General features: G+C 62.8%; 4 protein-coding genes across 4 annotated transcripts in view; 3 read left to right on the plus strand and 1 right to left on the minus strand.

The window, feature by feature from the left end:
- Window positions 1-298: 298 nt before the first annotated feature.
- MNEG_2996 (hypothetical protein) lies at window positions 299-881 on the plus strand (the record flags this gene model as incomplete). Its single annotated transcript, XM_014048523.1, has 2 exons — window positions 299-304; window positions 462-881. 2 exons carry the CDS (start codon window positions 299-301, stop codon window positions 879-881), a joined length of 426 nt encoding a protein of 141 aa, XP_013903977.1.
- A 7,113-nt stretch (window positions 882-7,994) lies between these two features.
- MNEG_2997 (hypothetical protein) lies at window positions 7,995-9,824 on the minus strand (the record flags this gene model as incomplete). The annotated part of the gene is made up of 5 exons (XM_014048524.1): window positions 7,995-8,048; window positions 8,533-8,731; window positions 8,961-9,126; window positions 9,277-9,403; window positions 9,669-9,824. The coding sequence occupies 5 exons, from the start codon at window positions 9,822-9,824 to the stop codon at window positions 7,995-7,997; spliced, it is 702 nt and encodes a 233-aa protein (XP_013903978.1).
- Window positions 9,825-16,461: 6,637 nt separating this feature from the next.
- Window positions 16,462-18,880, plus strand: MNEG_2998 (hypothetical protein; the record flags this gene model as incomplete). Its single annotated transcript, XM_014048525.1, has 2 exons — window positions 16,462-17,475; window positions 17,654-18,880. 2 exons carry the CDS (start codon window positions 16,462-16,464, stop codon window positions 18,878-18,880), a joined length of 2,241 nt encoding a protein of 746 aa, XP_013903979.1.
- Window positions 18,881-19,912: 1,032 nt separating this feature from the next.
- The window catches only part of MNEG_2999 (hypothetical protein), a gene marked incomplete at both ends in the record, with an annotated part of 4,692 nt that continues 2,124 nt past the window's right edge, over window positions 19,913-22,480 (plus strand). Inside the window, 7 exons of the mRNA XM_014048526.1 lie at window positions 19,913-19,966; window positions 20,165-20,302; window positions 20,523-20,703; window positions 20,949-21,012; window positions 21,239-21,770; window positions 22,009-22,131; window positions 22,271-22,349. Coding sequence (XP_013903980.1) covers window positions 19,913-19,966; window positions 20,165-20,302; window positions 20,523-20,703; window positions 20,949-21,012; window positions 21,239-21,770; window positions 22,009-22,131; window positions 22,271-22,349 — 1,171 coding nt within the window. The remainder of the gene's footprint in view (window positions 19,967-20,164; window positions 20,303-20,522; window positions 20,704-20,948; window positions 21,013-21,238; window positions 21,771-22,008; window positions 22,132-22,270; window positions 22,350-22,480) is intronic.

The raw sequence follows: 22,480 nt of genomic DNA on the forward strand, positions 1-22,480 counted from the left end.
CTCAGGTGGTCTGTCTGCAACTGCAAGGCCACCTCCAGCCTGTTTGGCTTCAACAAGGGCACGTGCCAGGGCCCCCTCTGCCCCCTGTTCAAGCGCCCCGATCTCCCCAGCCTGAACTTTGCCTTGCCCAACATCAGCCTGGCCGACATCGGGCCCCTCATTGACGTACACAACTGGAACTTCTCCCAGATTGGCGTGCTGTTTGAGCCCCCGAGCTTCAACTTGCCCAAGGTGAGTCGAGACACAGCAGTGAGGTCAGGGGCACACAGGACAGGTCTGCGCGGCTTATGATTAAATCATGAGTGTCGTGCATGTGCTGCGGGGCGTTCTTGTGACCAAAGGGTGGCCACGGCATGCCTGGCTGAGTATGGGTTTGGTGAAGAATCATATGTGAAAGCCAACCGTGTGAACTATCGCTGCCACTGACTCCCCCCCTCACAATCAAACCTTGAACTATTCAGGTGACCGTGAACGTCCCTGACCTGGGCGCGCACGTGAAGGAGGTCCGCAAGTACATCGACGAGACCTCCAAGCTGCTGCAGCCAGCCATCATCAAGGCGCTGAAGCCTGAGTTCCCCACTTGGAGCATTGAGGAGGGGACCCACGAGGTGCCGACCGTGACCGTCAACCTGCCGGCCTCCAACGTCGAGGCGTCCGAGTTCATCCCAACCCTGGACCTGTCTGAACTGCCCCGCGACAAGAACGGCCTGCCCACCTTCAACATCAGCCACCTGGGCCTGCCCAGCGTGCAGAAGGTGCTGGGTGCCTTTGACGCCCACGCCTACCTTGGCAACCTGGGCATCCCCACTGACCCCAAGGTCATCAACCAGACCATCGACTACATCCAGGGCCAGCTGTTGGACAAGCCGAAGGAGCCCTAGGCGCCGCAGTGCCGCCCAAGGTTGTGGTGCACCACCAGCATGAGCGTCGGAATGCCACCGCGCGCTGGCTGCCGTGCGGCGCCCACCTCGTCTCCTGCGGGCGATGTTTTGTCACAAAGTTGCTAGAAATGATTACGGGCTGATGCAATGCGTGCGCAGCTCGCATCGCACACTGAAGCAACCCGTGACCTCCAATAGTGTGGCACATTGATATGAGGGAATGTTGTTGTACGGGCGGCGTCCCAAGGCATGTGTGAGCCTCTCTGTTTGCACTACGCCCCCGCAACGCTGAGTCCTGTCATTCCCTGATACTCACGCTCGCCCCTCTGGCTGCCACAGCATATTTTGATGTGTAATTTTACTTCATCAGAAAACATGCTGAATCAAGAAATCTAAGCTTTTAGGACTCTGGATGAGGGGTATGAAGGTGTTGCTGGAAGCATGTCAAATGGGGAGGTGGGCAAGAAATGAGTGTGTGTGTGGATTGCTCGGCATGTGCATGCTCATTACAATGTCAGTTGCTGATTCACATGTTGACAACGGAAGCCTCCGAGCTGTCCGCACAAGAGGACCAGCAGGAGCTCCAGACTCGGTGCAACCGTGCCAAGTGATTCAGTGACCTCGACAACAGTTGCCGGTCACGTATTGTGGTAGTGTCGTGTCTTGTACCGTACTGCCACGCCGCATCGTCCCAGGTTGAATGACGGTGGCCTCGGTGAGGTATGTATAAACACACATCACGGTATGGATCGCTTCAACTGAGCAACACAAGTGCGATCTGCACTTGACAGACTCGATCGCGCGCCATATCCCTATCTTAAGGGACCCCTTCTAATGCTGGGCCTGAACGTGGAGGATTTCAACAACACGGAATGGGCCAGCGCTGCTGTGCCAGCATTGCTGCTGGAGCAGCAACAGCAGCAGCAGCACGTCCAACTGCATGTTTCGATCTGCGACCAGGTGTTTCACCCAAGGGCTGGAACACCGTCTGCTGCCGAGGAAGTGTGGAACCTGATTGCAGGTGAGGCTTGAGCCTAGGCACCTAGGCCATGCCGCTGATGCTAGGTTGTTGCTGCAATGAAAACATAATAGCCATAATCGCTCGCTGACGCCCTGCGTGCTGCTGTTGTTGCCAACGCCCCCTCCACAGCGTGCCCCGGGGTCGTGCCGCAACAGCTGGTGCATCTGCGTGCAGGCAGCCTAGTGGCAGCACCTCGCCCGGGCCATGCATACAGGCTGCGGGCCGAGGTCCACCGGGGCCCAAGGTCGCGCGTTTGGCTGGTCTCGCACCTGCCGGCGGGGGGGATGGCAGCGTTGAAGGTGAGGACAGGGCGGGTGGGTAGATTTGGAGCGGCCGCACGGCGCGTGTAAGCGGAAGAGGATGCAGCCAGCGCCGCAGTGCTCCCCTGCATTGGTTCCAACCTGTCTGCCCCCAACCTGCCTGCAACACTATTTCCCCTCGCCCCCGGGCCTGTGCAGGTCATTGATGCCGCTGAGCCAGCTCGCCTGCAGGCTGCCTTGCAAGAGCAGCAACTCACCGAGCAGCTCGCAGCAGCAGCAGCCCAGCATCCTGAGAGTGCTGGTTATGCGCACTGGACGCGGATGCTGGAGAGCTGGAGGGCACACGCCACATCGTCAGACATGGGGCGACCATGGGCGTGCGTGGTGCTTGCTTTGGCGCCGCTCCACCAGACTGCGGCACAGGTCCTGGCCTACAGGGGTGTCAGCAAGCGCCGAGGGCTACCCCTCCATGCGGTGCGCGGCCTGGCCCTCCAGGCGCTGCTGGCTTTGGATGCGCTGCACCGGTGAGGGCGGGTTTCTGGAGGAGTCTTCAGGCGGAGCAACGGGTCTGCAAGGCTATGCAACGACTGTTTGCTTCTATGGCTTGCGGTGGCTGCCGATGGGCCATCTGCTCAATGCATTAGGAAACACTTCTGCCGGGCTGTTGGCGTGCTGTGTTGGGCATGCTGCAAACACCAGCCAGGCCTTCGCCTGCAACTACGCCCCCTTCTATGTTGGCCCTGCAGGGAGCAGCGTATTGTCCACCGCGACATCAAGCCCTCCAACATACTGCTGGCCGAACCCTTCTTTAGACGCGCCCCAGCTGCCCATGGCAGGTCACGTGGGGCTGTGCGATCGCTGTCGCTGCAAGAAATGTGCTCTGCCCATTGGGTGCTGACAGACCTCGGTAGTGCCGCCTCGTTGATCCCGGCACTGGGGTGGGTCCGCCCCGCATTTATACCGTGGGCCGTGGTGCCTGCCTTGTGTTGGGAGGCCAAGGGCGCGCCTCCCTACGAGACTCCAGCCTATAGCCCTCCAGAGGTGCGGCCGTTCATCTCACCTTCTCTTCCCGCATGTAGGCCCGAGCTAAATCAGATGACAGGCTGGGTACCACCGCCGCCGACGGTTACCAATCTCTGGCTTCGCAGGCGCCGCTGCCCCTTCTCTTTATCGGAACCTTTCTCGGCTTCCCGTACGTTTTTTTAGCATGTATTCAGCAAACATCTCTTCACCCAATCCTGCTGTTCTGTGATGCAGGCTGTCCTGCAGCTACCAATCAATGCAGCATGGGACATCTGGTCACTGGGAGCCACACTGTATGAGGTGGCAACGGGAACCATCCTTTTTGGCGGCCTTGACCAGGCAGCAGCAGCAGTAGCAGCAGCAGCCGAGGTCGATGAGACTTCAGCACTCGCTGACTCAGATGGGGAAGAGGGCAGCGCAGCCCTTGTGTCCCCCTGGCGCTGGCGTTCATATGGCGGATCGTCAATCCAGCGCAGGCAGCGTGTGGAGCATCGTGCAGACGCGGCCCACCTGGCACTGATGCGGCGGCTGCTCGGGCCGCCGCCGCTGCACATGCTGGAGCGCAGCCCAATCGCGTCGGCCTTCTATGACCAGCGCGGGGAGCTTCTACAGCCGGTGCCTGGACGGCGCACCCTTGAGCAGCGCTTGGCTGAGAGCGGCACCCTGGACCGCCAGCAGGTGGGTGCTTCACGCAACCAAGCGAACACGCCAGGAAACCCAGCACAGCAGTGTGGCCTTCACAAAGGTTTTTGTAACTGACAATATCCAAGTTTAACCCTAAACTGTAAACCCTAAACCCCCCCTTGCTCCTGCCTCCAGGCCGCTGACTTTGCTGCTTTCTTGGGCCGGATGCTGACTTTCGACCCAGGCAATCGGGCTAGCGCTCGGGACCTGCTGGCGCATCCATGGCTGTGTAACAACTCGTTGTAGATGGCTGCGGACCGCTCACGTCCTTGGCAGAGTGTCAGCCGACAATCACAGGCGGTGCGCTACAAGAGAGCGTTATTTTTCAAAAAGACAGCAACTGGGGCCACCAGTCACCTACAACGAGCTAAAGCCATGTATGGCAGCTGCTGGCAGCAGCGCGATGCAAAATCAGCAGTACAAAAAAGCAGCGGAGGAAGCAAGTTCAAATGCAGCTGGCTGGGCGTAATGGCTGTCTGAATGGCGCCAGCATGCTGAATCAATGTGTAGAATTCATGCGCTGTCACACCCTGCGTCACCCTGTTTCTCAGCTTCCTTCTCAAGGATGAGGAAGAAGTTGTTGGCCGGCATGGGCTGGATCGCCGTCAGTGTGAAGCCGTAGCTGCGGCCCAGGTCCGCAATCGTGTCTGTGTCGCGGTACCCCCATTCAGGATTGCTTGAGGGCGGACAGGGGGTGGGAACAAGGATTGGGGGTGAGAAGCGGTTACGGGCGACCAAGATGGTGCCGTGTCGCCCGCGGGCTGGATGCAATGAGAAGAAGGCCGCACGTCACCCGCCCCGCAAGACAGGCACCCCGCGGTCTGCCGCCAGCTCACCTCGCCTCAAGGTGTTCATGGAACGCACGGTTGCTTGCAGTGGTGAAGACGCCCTGCAGCTTGAAGGGCCCGTATATGCACAGCAGCCCGCCTGGCCGCAGCACCAGGGCAGCGCCTGCAATCAGGCCCTCCGTCGCCGCCCAGGGTGCGATGTGGGTCAGGTTGGCCACCTGCACCAAGTCAAATGAGGCAGTCTGCTGCCCCAGTCTCTGAGCCCAGCACTCTGGCGGCCAGGTGGCATCCAGCACCACGGGTGGCTGGACGTTTGGCAGGGTGGTGCAGTGAGCAGCGATGCTGTCAAAGAGCTCCGGGGTGAGGTCACTTGGCTGGAAGCTCAGCTGCGGCAGCGCGCGCGCAAAGTGGGCTACATGCTGGCCTGTGCCGCTGGCCAGCTCCAGGACATGCGCCCCTCGGTGATCCTGCAAGAGCCGACGCAGCACCGCCAGGATGGGCTGCTTGTTGGTGTCCTGGATGGGGCCACGGCGAGGGGTGGTGAGCGTGAACAGTATCGTGGGAAGGCGCGTGCAGCGATGCCTGGTGTGCGGGCCACAACATGCTACATCAAGGGACACCTGCTGCTTCGAAGAAGGCAAGATGCTTGCTGTTGATTGGTGCTGTTGTCAGGCGGTGAAGGGTGCCAACAGCCGCCAGTGCATGTTGTTTACCGCAGGCATACACATCCACCAGGGGTGTTGACCCGCACCGCTGCTGGAAATACGACTGCCGCATCTGCTTGTGGAAGGCATCCTGCCTGCCATTCATATTTACTGCCACCCTGAGGGCAACAGCAGATGCCGGCGGTGTGCGTAGCACAGTAAGTGAACCTGCAACCATGTGTGAAGGCGCTGCATGGCAAGCAAACAGGTACGGACCCTGGTGCGGACCCTGCCATCCATGCTGTCACCCCCAACACCCTACAGGCCGATTTCCTTCGCTCAAGCGTCGAGGCCCTGAATATTGGGCTGCCATAGCAGGCTCACCTGTGCTGCCATGTTGATGCAGCGGCGAGCGTGTGGTGGTGCTGTGACACTGCACTGTTTCGGCGCCCGCCAACCTAAAGGCAAGTGACCAACAAAGTCACCCTGACCAGCAACGCGATATACGAGCGCGCAGCGTCTGGAATGATGTGTCCAAAGATCAACCAAGCGTCGCCCCATCCATGAATCCAGTCAGATCACGCCGTCATTCAAAATGGCAATATGTTATTTGTAGATCGCTGCAGAAAATTCTTATGCGGTAAACATGAACAGACCGGCCGTAATCAGAGCTTGTGCGGCTGCATTGCGGGCATTGGTTTTGCAGCTGTTACTGTACCGTCACAAGCGCACTGGCACACTACGGTACTGCTTTCCTGCTCAACGGACTCAACACGACTCAACGGACTTTCCTGCCTCAACCTCAGTGCTGATTGCTTGTTTGGTAATGTGCAAAGCGCAAACAATCCCAGCTAGTTGCCATGAACATTACATGGCGCACTTGAAAGCAAGAATACACTCTTTCCATGCAGAAAGCACCTGCAGACACCGCAAAACGCGGGCAAAACCGCCGTGCCAACGTGCCGGCACAAAACATGGCAAAGAGACAAAGTTGAAAGCAGCACATACCAGGGTGCACAATGAGTTTGTCTTGCCTGGACCTATCCCTACCATGTGTGGCGGGCGTATCAGGGGATTGCAGGCTGTTGCAAAGGATGCAGTGATTGATGGTACACCTCCGGGTCACAGCCCCTGGGCTGTCAGCTGTGATGGGCACAAGCAGCACTGCAGAACCATCAAACGCGGCCATTTCAAAGGCCAGTCTGGAATGGAGGAAGAATGCATGCAGTCAACAAGCGTGATGCCTGAGAAGGCAAAATGCAGTCCTGCATGGCAGAGACAGTGTGAAGTACCACCTGTGCGAGTGCGGCCCATGCAAGCCAGATAGGCGTTCTATAACTATGCAGTCACCCTCATCTACCCCTTCGTACCGGTAACATCCAAAATTAGACTTGCGCTAGCCCACTCAAAGTCAAGCCGGCCAACCAAAGTGGCGATGCGACATTCTGCTGGCAATGCACCAGCTGAGATCAAGATTCGTGTTCAATTGTCAAATCATGTGACAACAACCGTTGCACTTTCCAACTCAGAGCCCTGGCAACCAAGTCCTGCAGGCTGCTGCAAGGCCACATGTGACCAATGCAGCCTTGTCACTTGTCAGAAAGCCACAACCGCGATTGCGCTCAAGCGCGCACGTGCCGGCAAAAGGCCCTCTAACAAGACTGCCTACCATGGCCCTCTCCATCGCCGCAAAACAGTCATCCTAGTGCAGGCGCAGCGTTAATGCCGGCAAGAGGTCAGGCGGCAGCTAGGGTGCTTCGATGGAGGAGACAGCAGGGGGGGCTCCACCGCTGCCGCGATGAAAGCATCGGCCACTGCGGTGGAGGGCACCATTTCGGTAGCCATATTGACCCGGGTCAGGGAGGCGGTGTCAAGGACACCCACCTGCCCTGGGCACCCCAGCAGCCCGTCAGCGGTATACCCAGCCCAGCCCCAGCAAGGCGCCATAGCTGGCGCGGAAACAGCCGCCAACGCAATTGCGGCTGGATCGTCCACTGCCATGGGCGCAGCAGGTGCAACGCCCGTAACAGGTGTCGCTGCCGCCGGTGCGAGCGCCTCCAGCTCCGCGTTGAGGCGCAGCAGCTCACTGGGCAGCCGCAGGCCCAGGCCCAGGCCCAGGGGCAGCGAGCCGCTGTCCAGCCGCATCTCACTGGCCCCCCGTGACAGCCCTGCGCCCAGGCCCATCCCGCTCACGCCGTCGAGAGGGGCGACCGGGGGCAGGGTGGTGCCGAGGGCCTGGGGTGGCTGCTGATTGGCTGCCATAACCTCCTCCATGACGACCGGGTCGGCTGCAGCAGCCCTGCCAAGGTCCTGCAGGGCAGAGCTGTGAGGCGTGCTGTCAGCATCTGTCAACAGCAAGCCGGGGCATGCTGCTGCAACCTTGCGCGGCTGCGGCATCTGCGTGCTGGTTGGCGAAGGGGTTCTGCCAATGCTGCGGCCAGCGCTGCTGCTGCTGCCTGCGCCCTGTGAAGTGGCGAAGCTGTCGGCTGCTGCAGTCAAGCTGTGGACAAGGGCTGTGCCCGCTGGCGCAGACGCGGACGCTGGGGCGGCTGCGGGGGCCGGGGCAGCCCCAGCATGCTGCTGCCTGTGCTGGAACGATAGCAGCGACTCGGCGCTGGCCATGAGCATGGCCACACGGCTCTTGACACCCAGGTTATCTGAGCAGGGCTGAAGGAAAAGGGGCACACCTGACGTCACGAGCGCTGCGTCCCGTGAGCTGCCACCGGAGCAGGCTGCCGCCAGGGGATCTGTGAGTAGGAGCGCAGTTGTGGCCGCAAGGCCGTGGGCGCCGTCGCATGCCTCGTCCGCCGCCGCGCGGCGCGATGCCGTGGCATGCTGCCCCGCGCCAAATGTGGCTCGCGGGGACGGGTCTGGCTCGCCCTTGACTGCCGCCCCCGGAGGCGTGGCAGCAGTACCGGCGCGCGGCGTGATGGGGGCCAGCAGCGATGCAGAGGGCCCGCCCGGTCCCAGCGCGGGCGCCTCAGCAGGAGCGCCTGCTGCTGCTGCAAAGGGGGAGATGAGGGCGGCTGGTGGCAGGCGCATGGGGCGGGTCGTGCCCGGCGCCAGAGAGCTACAGGCCACAGCTTCCGCCGCCCCAGGCGTGGGGGCTGTGTTCAAGGCGCTGCCATTGATAGAGGCACCACCGGCCGCCGCAGCGGCTTGCAGCACTTCGTGCGCTGCCTCGCAGCCAGCTGCTGCTGCAGCACTGACGGCGCTCACGCTGCCGCTGACCTGCAGCCACGCAGCCACCGCCCCTTGCAGCCGTGCGCGTGCGGCTGCATCCCGCACAGCGGCCTCCTCGGCGGCAGCCAGGCGGCGGGCTGTCTCGTCCAGCCGCGTCGTGACCTGCTCCAGCGTCTGCACCACCTCGGCCTGCTTCTGCGCCCGCTTGTTGCGGCTCTTGCGCGCTGCCAGCCTGTTGCGCTCGCGCCTGTCGGAAGGTGGAGGGAAGCAGGATGGTGATCGCCTTGTTAGAATCACGTTCAACCCAACAGTGTAGTCGCCACCGTCCCTGGCCCCACAAAACACCCATAGCCACCTTGCGTCTCGATTCACGATGTGACAACCAACATGCCTGCCTGTGCACAACAGATGCCAACACAAGGTAATCAGCTGGCTTCAGCAACACACTGCACACCGCCACACTGTCTTTGTCCCACCTCTCGGCACTTGTCTGGGCCTTGTTGCGTGGTCTCGAGCCGCGGGGTCGCTTGGCTGCCCGCTGCACCGCCGTGTCGTCATCGTCCTCCTCGTCATCATCATCACTAAAGCTGCTGCTGTCCTCAGCACCGCCCCATTTGCCACAGTACGTTGCTGATCCAAGGCCTGCTGGGCGGACTGCAGCCTGGGCGACCAGGCGCTGCTGATGCTGCAAGTGTTGCGGGGGCCGCGGGGGCTGCAGGGGCTGCTGAGGCGGCCGGGGCTGCTGGCTGCTTGCAGGCATTTGCTGTGTGATTAGGACCTCCTGAGCCTCACTTTGCGCGTTTCCGTGCCCGAGGGCCCCTGAACAGGGCGGGAGCAGCGCGTCGCGGCTGGGCCCCAGCCCGAGCGCCATTGAGGATGGCGGTGCTGCTCTGGCGGCCTTCTCACGCTTTACGAGGCACTGCTGGGAGGTGCGGCGGCGTTGCAGAGCTCCGTTATGGCAATGCTAGCGGTAAGGGGGGGTTGAGAATGGGAAGCGCTCCGAATTGCCTGGGTGCCCTGGCACAGAGGCTCCAAAATGAGTGAGCCGTCGCCCTAGTGTGTGGCTGCGGACCAGCAGACGCGTCAAAACCCTACCACAGCGGCCAGCTCGAAAACAACCAGCGGGCACCACCCCGTCCAGCAAGCACAAACCCCGGTCTCCCCAACGCCCTGGACCGGCGCACCTTGGTGATGAAGCTGTCCAGGCCAGTGACGGCGCGCTCAACGTCGGCGGCCTCGGACCGTGCCCCAACAGCCGGCAGCAGCTCCGGCATGAGCAGTGATCCCGACAGGCCCGCACCGACAGGGGCCGCCCGCAATGGATGCGGACGCAACGCCATGCTGCCAACCAGGGGCACCAGAGAGGGCGCCGAGCTGGGGCGTCCCTGCGGGCGCCGCTCACGAGTCACGGCTTGACTTGCGAGTGCTCACAACTGACTGGCCCGCACAGCAAACTGCATTGCACAGGGACGAGCTGTGCTATAATGACACTTCGCCTGCCTTTATTATTTTCTCTTACCGCTGTGTACGGTGTGTATAAACATTTGCGGCAGAATTGGGGAGCCGCGACGTGACATCAGCAATCCGCATCATCCGACCCTAGCGGGTGTTTGAAATTCGCAGCGGCCATCAGTGTGCAAGCGTAGTACGTCTAGATGACACGCGAATTTGCACGCCGGAGCGGTGTCAATGCTTCGCGTGGCTTGTCCGCTGCAGCTCAGCTAATCCTGCGTGGTGTGATCACGAAGTTGGGCCGCTCTAATACGGCTTCAACGACTTGTTTGCATGCAGCTCGGCCCACAACGAGCACTTCCTCTCCTTTGGCGGCGCTGGCTGGTTCGCGACTGTGGTCGCCATTGATGGTCACACATGCGCCAATGTCATCGACCGTTTCTCATACAGTAGCGCACGCTCTCATGGTGCACAAGTGGGCCTACAGAGTACTGGGGCGAGCAACTGGTGCACTTGCACTTGGCTGTCGTGACCGGCCCCCGACATAATGGTGTTTGTATGCTCTGCTGCGCGGTGACCGACGGCGGGACGCCAGGTGACAAGCCAGTTTTTTTATCTTTGGATCTCCCCCATATCGTAATGACAGCAGCAGCAGCAGCAACCGCAACAGCAGTAGCAGGTTGATGGCGCATAACCCCTGTATGCGCGATGCGAAGGGCAGCTTCAACGCGTGGGGTCGATTGCATCAGGCTGCCAAACAGTGGACGCAGCACCGTGGGGTCTGTGCGGGCCAGTCAGTTGTGAGCACTCGCAAGTCAAGCCGTGACTCGTGAGCGGTTTGAGTGGCCCGCACAGAACCATCAATTCGCGAAGCCTGCCACGCTGTGCTCACAGCGCGGCCGGCTCCCAACAGGATCTCAGGTTGAAGGAGGGGAGCAGTGGTGCTCACAGCTCCTGGCTCTTGAGCAAGCACTGCCTGGCAGGTGCAGTAGGTACGCTGTAGTTCGGATGGCCCAGAGGCCTCTGGTGCTCACAAGCACCCGGTTGCAGTAGGCTGGACTGTTGTTGCAGTGCTCTCAACATGCAGCAAGGCACCACCGATTGCTTGTGGTGGACCAAGTCGTGGCAGGCCAGGCTGGTGAGCTGCATGCTGACATCCAGTGACTTGGCCGGCTGCCCTGATTTGGGGACGACCAAGGCATCCTACTGCACCATGGCCAACCCCTGCACTAGCAGCCCAAACAGGGCTGTTGTCGCTCAATTTTGTCCACATAGCCATCAATCGCCTTGGTTGTCCCTCGCGCCACGCACACTGATAGCACGGACACCCCCCTTGCTTGGCTCACATGCGCGCCCAGTGCACCTGCGGCAGGTGCTGCACACGGCCGACCGCCACCCGCATGGCGCCGCCAAGGGCTGCACGATATACTTGCCGCATGCCTGTGCTGTTGGACGCGGCTTTGCACCATTCTTCTCAAGGGGGCCAGGCCTGCAGCAACCTGGGCGCCAGCTGCGGCAGCAACCTGGACCGCCTGCCGCGCTTGAGCTGAGCGTGGCTGGCCAGGGCCCGGGACGCGCACCTTGTTGGGCGCGGCGTGTGCAAGTCAAGCATCCATATTCCCCTGAGGCGCGGCAGCCTCCGCGCACATATGTGCAGCGGGCAACAGCGGAGCTTGGCAGCGGTTTGCTGCGGGCCTTCTGGGAGGGCCTTCAACACGGCCTGCTGCATGCGCCACGGCTATATATTTAAGCTGGAATTCACACCATTTGTCACGGTATCGTCCCCGTAACCACACACTGGGCGCGCTCCATGCAGAACGCATCACGTACCAGCCACTGCACCTGGACTGGCTGGACAAGGGGCCGGCTGTCACCCTAATGTCTGTAAAATAGACGGAAGCCTGCTCGCAGCAAGCTGCTGTGCTGGCGCGGAGTGCATGCTGGCCAGTGGAACCGCACCTGCCACTGCACTGCCGTTGTGGCGTGTCACTCGACACGCCTCCGCCCCACAACCTCAGGCCCTAAGCAGGCTCGCAATTGCTCACCTCGTTATGGACTACAACTTGTGGGCTAACGCGATTTTAATTGTCCTGGAGTCTGGGCGCTCAGGAGACTGTTGGTGCACGTGGTCGGCCGAACCCTGTACTGCTGTCACACCAACCGCTCCTTGATGACACATAGGCTCTGCCGCCGTCTGCTCTTGACGCAAAATGCACTGCTGCTTGGACCACTTGTGTAACAATTTTGTGCGTGTTGTCTGCAACCAAATGACTTCCGGTGCCCACAGCTGCCGTCCATCCGCGCAATCATTTGTCAGTCAAGGCTGGGTCAACTGGCAGTATTCTCCAGATAAGAATTGTCAAAGAGTCCCAAGCTCGCCCGCTTTCGGAGCCACTCAGGCTCATCTCTGGCTTGTAGGGCAAAATCTGAGAGCCTCAACTGAAAACCTATGCACGCGTGATATCACATAGACCACGCATGCATGGCCTGCTTTCCCGCTTGATGTCATATTTCTTCGTCTGCTTGTGGCCTGGCCAGGAGCGTGACAGCAACAGGGTTCTTTGGAAGAATACGCGTTCTCCTAACTGAGTCCATTCGTTTTCACGATCATACATTTGTCCTGCACTGCACTCATATGATGCATTTGTAAATGGGTTTTGCATAAACCTTACACCACGCGACTTGTGGCCCATCGTGGCCCCAGCAATCGTACAAGCAGTCGCCGCCTGTCGCCGCCAAGACGACCCTCAGCTGCGATGTGGCGCTGCTCCTGCAGCCACCCCAGCAGCTCTGCCAGATCACCGTAGCCGCCCTCCGCGTTCCCCAGGCTGGCACCAGGACTGCCGTCGCCTGCAACGCTACAGCTGCTGGGCCCATCACCGCCGTAGTCGTTAGCGCTGCTGAGGCGCTGCTGCTGTGTTGAAGCGCCCTGCTGGTGCTCCTGCTGGCCCTCATGCTTCAGGCCGCCCTGCAAACCATTGAACACCTGCAGGGCGCCAAAGCCGCCCCGAGCCTTGGCTCGCCGCATCCGGTGGAAAGCAGAGTGCCAGGCGAGGCGATCGGGGTCCTGCAGGGTGCGGGAGGGGGAGGTCAAAGCATGTGATAATGAATGTGAGCGCATTGGTGCCGAGCGTCTCCACTGGCGGCCGCACAACTTCGCCAATGATGAGGCTCCCAGCCTCCTGGCTTGCATGCCCAAGCTGCTGCTCTGCGCTCTAGCCCTTAACCCTGCACCTCTGGGTGAAAGCTGAATCCCGAGCGTGCCAGTTCCTTGCGGTGCCACTGCTGCAGCGGCAGGGGCCGGGGTGGGGCCTGTGCAGAGATCGTGGTCCCGCCTGCCCCATCACACAGCGTCCTCCAGCTGACCGCTCTGCCTGCTGCCAGCTGCTTGCCCTGCTGGCTTGCGGCGCTGCCTGTGGCACGTTTATCCTGCATTTCCTGCCTCGGATGCTGCTGTTGCCCCTGCTGCTGGTGATCGTGTGACAGGGGCTGCTGCTGCTGCTGCTGCTGCTGCTGCTTCTGCTGCTGCTGCTGCTGCTGCCGCGCCTGCTGCTGCTGCGCCTGCTGCTGCTGCCGCGCCTGCTGCTGCTGCCGCGCCTGCTGCTGCTTCTCGTCCTCGTCCCCATCCCCTTCCCAAGGCTGATACGTTTCCTGCCAGGCATGCACCTCCCTCAGGCAGACCGTCCAGGCCACCAGGTGTGGCCGCTCCCAGGTTGCAGTTGAGGGCACGGGCGCCCCACGGCCGTAGTTGTCATACCACCGCTGCAGCTGGGCCAGAAGCAGCATGAATCGGCGCTCCTCCAAAGCCCAGGCGGCCCCAATGGGCGGGGCATTCTGTGCCCCGATTCTGGTTGCTTGACTGTCGTCAGACGGATGCTGCTGCTGCTGCTGCTGCTGCTGCTGCTGCTGCTGCTGCTGCTGCTGCTGCTGCTGCTGTCCTGGCACCAAGCCCAGCAGCTGCGACATGTCCTCCCCGTCACGCAGCTGGCGGGATAGCGCCGCCGCGACGCGAATCCCATTGCTCGTCACCGCCGACACTTGCAGCACACGCTGCGCCGCCACCGAGGAAGGAACCCCCGGCCCTGGGGCCTGTGCAAAGCGCAGGCCTGGGTGCAGCTCTTGCGGCTTTGGGCCGCCGGCCTGTCGCCGCATCCTCAGGCCCAGGCGGCGCAGGAGCTGCACCTTGAGCGCCGACAGCCGCAGGCCACGGTACAGCTCCAGCTGGCGGCGCAGCCACGTCACAAGGGCACGTGTCTCACCATCAACAGACGCCAGCGGGTCACCGCCACCAGAAGCTTCGGCGGAAAATGCCACCGCCATCGGCTGGCTGAGCGGTGCGGCTGTTTCTGGAGCCTCCTCGCATGCCTGCAGCACAGCAGTAGGAGTGCCAGGCGCAGCGTGGGCGCTGCCTTGGTTTTGGGGCACCCACTGACCTTCCTCAGGCTGCTCCTGCTGCCGCCGACTGTCTTGCTCTGCCCTGGTGCGCCTCTGCCGCTCCCTCTGCGCCTGCTGGCTAGCCTGGAGGGCGGCAGTGTCCTGCTCCTCTGCCGCCTGGGCCAGCCCCTGCAGCTCCACCACGCCGCCCCGCGTCTCCGACCAGGCACGCGCGCGGTGGTAGAACGAGTGCCACGTGGCGTCCGCCTGCGGAGTTGCGCGGCACCCACAACACTTTATTGGCGCCTGGCCGCAGAGCTGTGTGCCCCTGCCTCGCTTTGACATTGGCGGCCAGGTTCCCTGAAGGGCTTCGCTGCGTCTTGCCACACGGCTGGCGCTTGACTGGCGTCCCCAGGACTAGTGGTTGTGGTGCAACCTGCTCTTCCTCCCCGCGTACTGTGAGCCCCGGCCCCGTGGCCCCACGGCCCCGCTCACTTGGTGGGGCTTCCACACAAAGCCCAGAGCGTCCAGTGCTCTGCGCTGCTCACCCGTCAGGGCGGGGCTGTCGCGGCTGCTGCCGAGTCGCCGCACACGTTGCACCCAGCGCGCAAGGGAGCGGCAGTCGTGAACGTTGCTGGGCACATGGCAGCTGCCGTAGGCGTTCACCCACTCTGCCAGCTCGCCCAGCAGCGCGTCAAAGTGGGTGCTGCTGCCGTCAGGGGAGTCCCTAATGCTGCTGGTGCTGGGCTGGGCTGCATGAGCGTTGCCGGTGGGGTCAGTCCCCAGCGACTCAGCGTTGGCAGCGTGTGCAGCTTGCTCGCCCCTGCCCGCTGGTATATTGGTGCCGGCATGCCGCCCGGCCGCGCGTGCGCACAATGGCAGCCGCCCAGCGGCAACGCGCCGTGACCGACCAACAGGCGCCAAGGGAAACCTTTCCGAAAGGAGCATTTGTATGCCTCGTTGAGAGCTTGGGGCAAGAGCTACCGGCCGTTGAAAGCCACGAGGCAAAAATAACACGACTTCGTCGAGATCATACCGTACGCAATGACATGCACGCTACTGGCGCAACGCACGTGCACATTTACTTTATAGAACACTTGGGCATTGCGGCACATAAGGGACGCCCGCAGGCCAGCGGCGCTCGCCCAGTGCACTCCACTTAGTGCGCTTTCGCAAGCTAGATGTGATTGCAATCGATTTGCGCTACTGACATAAATGTACTGTCCAGGCGTGGCTCGTCGCGCGCGTCCGTCAGCAGCAGCATCGGTGAGCCTCTGCGAGCATGGCGTCGCACAGGGTCGGGCGCCCGTCCATATGTCGATGAATTATCAATCCATTGCCGCCGAACCTCAGGGTATGGCCACATTGTGGCCCGCGCAGCGGATGCGCCTGGCGGTCCATGCGCAGGTGCGCTACTGTTTGGCTGCACGGGCACGCCGTCGCTGTTTTGTCCGAGCCAGGGCAGGGACTGGCTCGCCAGCCGCAACCTGCCCAGAGTACAAGAGGTTTTGGCCTGTCGGTCACCCAACGACGCCGGATATGATCGGCCGCCGCCTGCACACCGTTCGACAAAATTGCCATGAGCAAACGGCCTTGAGCAGCGATGGGTGCCGAGGGGCGTCGTGGAGTTGCGTGGTACCTCCTCTGCGATACAAAACCTCCAACTTTTTCAAAAATTTCTTTCATCAACCTCCAATGTTGCACATATGCAGGCCACTACCCCGAGCGGCCGTCAACGGCGCGGAGCTTTGCATGCGCGCGGCCCCCTCGTTGAGGTGGAGGGCTTCCAGCGGCGCCTGACGACCAGCATTCACTACGCTCCCAGCCTGGGGGCGCTGCGGGACGTGCTGGTGCAGTACCAAGGTGAGGGCGCCTGGGCCACCCACCTGCCCGCCGTAGCGCGCTGCACAGGGCTGCTGGTCTTGTCGTCCTTTCAGCCCTGGTGCCCGTCTCTGGTGGACTGCCCTTGCGCTGCTCACCTGCTGACCAGCTAATCCCCGCTCACTGTGAGCGCCCAGAGCTCCAGCCTGTGGCGCCTCAAACGCACAGTGCCTGCGCCCCTCGTTGCCTGGTTCCTGCTCCCCAAGTCCCCAGTGCCGTGCACCCCCTCAACCCACAGGGTGCTTGAACCCCGTGCACACAAACGCACTCATGGTGCGCACAGCAGCCCTCGTCGGCCGCGGTCGGCTGGCGCCACGAGATATGATGCTTCTGCCGGCGCTCCTGCCGGCGCTGCGCGACCTGGTGCTGGCGCAGCTGCCCCATTACGGGGAGCGGTGCATAGCAAACACGCTGCACAGTGCGGCAGCCCTCGACATGCGTGATCGCGAACTGCTGGCGCGCCTCATGGACGCCGCAGCGCAGCGCGCTGCAGAGATGACGCCCCAAGGCGTGGCCAACGTCGCCTGGGCGCTCGCGCGACTGAGGGCGCCGCCGCCGCCGCGGCTGCAGGCCGCGCTGCTGTCTGCGTCGTCTGCGGCGATGGGCGCGTTCTCCCCCCAGGAGCTGGCAGACGTCGGCTGGGCCGTGGTGCTGCTGCGCCTGGCGCCGGCTCCCGAGTGGGCGGCTGCCTGGCTGGCGGCGTCACAGTCCCGCCTGCCACATGCAAACGACGTTGCAGCTGCACGCCTGCTGTGGACGGCCGCGCGGCTGGGGGTGACGCCCGGCGAGGAGTGGCGGGAGCGCGCGTGGCGGGCTGTGGAGCAGCGTTTGCCAGCGGCCAGCCCCCACAGCGTGGCAATGACGCTCTGGGCGGCGCAGCAGCTTTGGGGGCCTGCAGGGGGCCTTGACACCGAGCAGCGCGGCGCGCTGCTGCAGCGGGTCGTCGACACGCTGCCGGCAGCGCACGCCGCAGACGTAACGGTTGTGCTGCACGCACTTGCGGGGCCCGGCGGTGCACCACCGAATGAGGCGGCTGCTGCGGCGCTGCTTTCGCGAGCGGCCCGGCTGGTGCCCGCCATGACCATGGCGCAGGTGACCAAGCTGCTCTGGGCGTGCGCACGGCTGCGGCTGGCGCCGGGGGAGGGCCTGCTGCGGCGCTGCGCGTCCAAGCTGTTTTATGGCCTGGCTGACGTCAGAGCAGGCGACCTCGCAATCGGCCTCTGGGGCCTTGCGCGCCTCGGTTGGGTGCCGCCGGCCGGCTGGGCGGGCCTCCTTTTCTCTCAGGTGGGCTGCACGGAGCCGTGGCCTCGACCTGTGCTGTGCCGGCTTTTCCCCGGGCGCTTGGTTATTGATTTCTTTCAAGCGCTTGCGTTGTGTTCAGCTGCTGTTTGCCTCACATGATCTTGCCAACCTTTCAAGGACCGACACAAAACTTTCAAACCTTGCACCCACCTGCGCCCAGGTGCAGGCCGTGGCGGGCGACTTCAAGCCGCGTGAGGTGGTTGCGTTGCTGTCGGCTCTGGCAGAGCTGCGCATGCTGCCGCCCGCCGCAGTGCTGGGTGCCCTGCTGGGTGAGCACCGCAGCGCGGAGCAGCAGCTCAGCGCGTATGGCCCGCGCAACCTGGCCATGCTTGCCCTCGCGCTCGCGCGGCTCAGCCAGCTGCACGCGGCTGTGTGGGCGCAGCGCCAGCAGAGAACCAGGTCGCCGCCCCCGCCCCCGCAGCAGCAGCAGCCGCAGCAGCAGCAGCAGCAGCAGCAGCAGCAGCTGCAGCAGCAGCTGCAACAGCAAATTGATATGGAGTCACAGCAGCAGCAGCAGCAGCAGCAGCAGCAGCAGCAGCAGCAGCGGCCCACGCCACCCCCCCTAGCGGGTGCCCCTCGTGACCTGCGCGAAGACCTGCTCCAGGCCAGCTTCCACAGGCTGGGGGCCATGAGTGGCCGTGACCTGTCAACGCTGGTCTGGGCACTGGTGGAGCTGCAGATGGGACCGCCTCCTGCGTGGCTTTACAGCTGCGTCGCCGCATGCGACAACCAGCTGGCCGCCATGAGCGCCGCGGACGTCGCCATGCTGGTGCGCGCCCTGCAGCGCCACAACGCGGACGCGCGGCTGACGCGTGTCGATGAATTCCTGGGCCGTGCCCTGGAGCGCCTCGGGGAGCTGGAGCACCAGGGCGGGGAGTACACGGCGGGGCGGCTGCAGGCGCTACTCGGCATGGGGCGAGCCAGCGACACACACGGCAGTGCAGGCGGCGCTGAGCCTGCAGGGGTGGTTGACAGGAAGCTGCGGCAGCGGCATGCGGTCGGCCCTGAAGGGGCCGTGCACGCAAACGCCACCACCCACCATGGCCCCAGCAGCAGTGGCCCCGCTCATCAAGACAGCAGCAATGACAGCAGCAGAAGACAAGCAGCCATGCGGAGAGGCGGCAGCACTCGGCCCCGTGGCCGGCACAGGGCGCAGCACAATGGCGTGGCCGCTGCCCTCAATGGTTCTAGCATAATCGGTGTGTCGGCGGAGATCAGCCTGGTCCTGGATGAAGGGGCAGTGCTCTCCTCGCAGTCCGCGCCGCAAGACACCCACGGCAGCAACGGCAGCGGAAGCAGTGATAGCTGCTCAGGGCCAAGCTCGGCGAACTGCAGCAGCAATGGCAACCCTGGCCCTGCATCGGTGGAGCGGCTGGTTGGGGTGTAGTCAAGCTGTAACAAGGTGTGGTTGCGTGCCAACCGTCGAGGGAGGGGGTGCGCTGCGGCGCGGAATCCGACAGACCGTGGACGGCGCAGTGGGGGCCAGAGCGTATGCCTTCAAGAACGGTCATGTATGCTGGGGTGGCAGCCTAATATCAAACACAACTGAACACCTATTGGGATTACGCAGCCCTGACAAATGTTTTTGGGTGTGAACAGCACACAAAGCACACTGTGAGGTTGACGTGACGACGTGACGGGCGGTGTTGAGTGAAAACAGCGATCACCAGCCAAGAGCAGGGCGTCCGTGCCACACCTGGGGTGTACACGGCCTCGAGCAGGATAGGGGCATAAAGTTTGGCCTAGGAGCAAGCGCCAAATTCTGTGTCTGCTCGTGGGTGCCAGGGCGGCTGCAGCAACAGGGACGCATACAGCAGTGCCAACAAATTGTTGGGCGAAAATAAATTGTCTTTCACCTTTGTGAAGAGTGAAACACACACACGCATGTTTCAGTCTGATGCATCTTGCGATGTCTTGGACGCCAGGGAACCGGACTGCGTGTAAGGCGTGCCGCAGCAGGCACATATGGCCGGCAAGAATGCAGGGGGCCGGGCTCCTGCATCCGCCGGGGTTGGGCCAGGCCGTGCGTGACGTCCTAGGGGAACGTGGCAATATCATTGTGAGGGCATGGCAGAGCGCCGCTGAAGTTTCTGGAGGTGCCAGGGGTGAGGCAAAGGGTGCCTGCTTTCGCAACTCTTTTCGATCATCGGACAAGCAGGCCCGCCCATTCGCACCCCAATGATGGAGCCGGATGCGTAGCAGAACCCAGCAAGCGGGTCAGAAAGGCGCTCGTCAGCACGGGGCGGTGCAACCCCCCCTCCAGCGCGCTTTTTAGGGATAGCAGCCATTAGTGCTGCAGAGGTGGGTGGCGACAAGGAGTGGTGACGGCAAGCTCAGTTGCTGGGCCGATCGTTGTTTGTCACAGTGATGATAACGGCTTCAACGCAGATGGGTGAAGGGGAGGTGCCTACTGCCACCGATGGCCCTTGTGCGTCATTCGACCGACGCGGCGGCTGTGACTGTGCGCTCCGAGGTGTGAAGAAGCCGCCCTGCGGTGTGTGCGCAACCACGTCGGCGACCCCCCACAGCACGTATTGTTGCCCGCCCCTTTCTCAGAACAAATCTTGTATTTCGTGTGAACCTCTTAGCCCCATCCAAGCACGCAAGCCTTGTCCATGCACGGAGCCCGCTGCTGACAGTGCCATTCCCGATCACCACTGACACAGCACAGGCCAGCAGCGCCCACAGCCCGCATATCATGCTCATGTACAGGAACTACAGCGCGGTCGCGCGGGCCTCCCGGCCAGCCCCACACCTCGGGGTCCGGGGCCCCAGGCTCGTTGCACGCGTGGCCCAGGCTCGCCGCGAGGTGCGTCTTAGGCGCCCGTATGAATTTCAACCTGCAACTATTACGCGAGCCCGCCGGACACTCAGGGACGCGGGGTGGGCAGGTTTTGGCGCGCAACGCCTGCGAGCTTATGTGGCCCGGGCACATTCGAATAATTTCGGCCCCGAAAACGCATGCGGCTCACTCTTCCCCGCCCTTTCTTGCTTTAACTTGTGCCTGATCTGTGCCCTGATGCACATAGGGCGCCACGTCGCAAGCGCGTGTCGCGACTGTCGAGCAAAAGCAGGATGGTGGCGACCACTTTTTGGACGCCTTGCTGCGCTCCTTCCTGCTGGGCGTGGGTGCCGGCGCCCTGGTGGAGACGACCCACGTGCTTTTCAAGTTTTTTGACCTCGCGGCGTCGTCCGGCTCAGAGATCATGGGTGCGCAGTCCGTCCCCGCATGTGCTCGCAGGGCGCAGTTCGGCGCTGGTTGTTGACCTGCGATCGCTCATCAGAGACAGCCAAGCCGGCGGCTGTGCGCTTCAGCAATGCTGCGCGCTCATCTTGGCTGGCATGTTGCCAACCATGCGCCTGTGGTTGACGCGCCTGTGGTTAAATATGCTGCCAATTTGACCTGTAACAGGCAGGGTTTCAACCATTCATCCCGACCCCCACCTCCCTTGCAGACGTGCTGCCGTCTTCGCTGCCTGAGTTTGCACCACTTTTCGTGTGGGACCATATTGCCGCTGTGTGAGTCAGAAGGGGGGGAGGAAATGTGGGGCGCATGCACTCGAAGCGAAAGCCAGTGCGCCACAGTGCAACGACCTACCGGACTAGGGTGCAGTGCCTCGTGCCCATGGCCCACACTGCGGGCCATGCCTGCAGCCGGGCCATCAACGTCAATCCTCTCGATGAGCCATGGTCAACCTCGCATACCTTCATTTGTGATTCCTTTGCTCGCCTACGTCGTCCTCAGGGGTGGCTGGGTGCTGCTCTATGTGGTCGAGGCCATTGCCATCCTGTCGGTGCTCAACCGCTACCCCGATGACAACAAGAAGGCCGACCGCACCATCCGCCACATGGCCACCCTCACCAAGCGCCTTGTGCCGCTCAAGCTCGGCGCCATCAAGAAGGCACTCTACTCGGTCAGCGCGCCCTCGCGCAACCGCGCCACGGTTGCGGCCTCTGCTGCCCCTGTCGCTCAGCGCGCCGCCGAGGCCGGCGGCGCGCCCCTGGCATTCCGCGATGGCGGCGCAGACACCCTCGAGCGCATTCGCGAGGAGCTGGAGGCCGAGGCCGCGCGCGGTCCCCGCATCCCCAGCGGCCCCGGCGGCCCTGACGACGAGGACAAGCCCGCGACCAAGGCCAAGGCGCAACCCACCCCGCGCAGCCCCGCCGCACTGGCAGAGCGCCGGCGCGCCGCGGGGCTCAAGCCCGGGCAGCTGGACCCCGCTGTCCTCGCCCCTGGCGGCCTCAGCCGCCGCGAGAAGGAGCTGATTGACCGCAAGGTGGGGTCCTCGCACGCTGACCCCTTGCGGGGGAGGGCTGTGGGCTGGGCACGGCGCAGCACGGTCATGGCAGCTTGTGCACGTGAGATTTATTTCCTTCCATTACTTGCCCTCTGGGTTCCCTCCTGTCCCCCCACGTCCCTGTGATGACTGTGCGTGCGCACGCGCGTACACACACACACACACACAGACACACACACACACACCTCGGTCCCATCCATGTTGTTCCTGGACGCAGTCATACCTGAAGAACTTCTGGTACGCCGCCGCCATCTCTTCTGACCTCGGCGATGACACGCCCCTGGGTGTGGACATCCTGGGGGGGCGCATCACACTGTTCAGGGACCAGGAGACTGGCGAGGTGCGCCCGGGCCGGGGTTGCAAGCCTTGTGGCGCAACCAGCCGCTCTGCAACAGCAGGCGTTGGCCCCCGTCGGCCTCGCTTGCTTACACTGCCAGCACCCTCACCCCCAACATTGCCACCTCCTCATTTGAGCGCAGGTCCTGTGCGTGGATGACTGGTGCCCCCACCGCGGTGCGCCCCTGTCCGGCGGCAAGGTCAAGCAGGACCCCTCCACTGGTGAGAGGGGTAGCCGGGGTGGCAGGTCGGCCAGTGTGTTTTATGTGTTTCATGGCCACAGTGCGACTGACTTGCCTTGCCTCCGTATCGCGTTGTGGCCCACTTTAAGCACGCCCCCCCCCCCCCCCCCC

Source organism: Monoraphidium neglectum (genome assembly GCF_000611645.1).
Source record: "Monoraphidium neglectum strain SAG 48.87 unplaced genomic scaffold scaffold00361, whole genome shotgun sequence".
Classification (NCBI taxonomy): Eukaryota; Viridiplantae; Chlorophyta; class Chlorophyceae; order Sphaeropleales; family Selenastraceae; genus Monoraphidium; species Monoraphidium neglectum.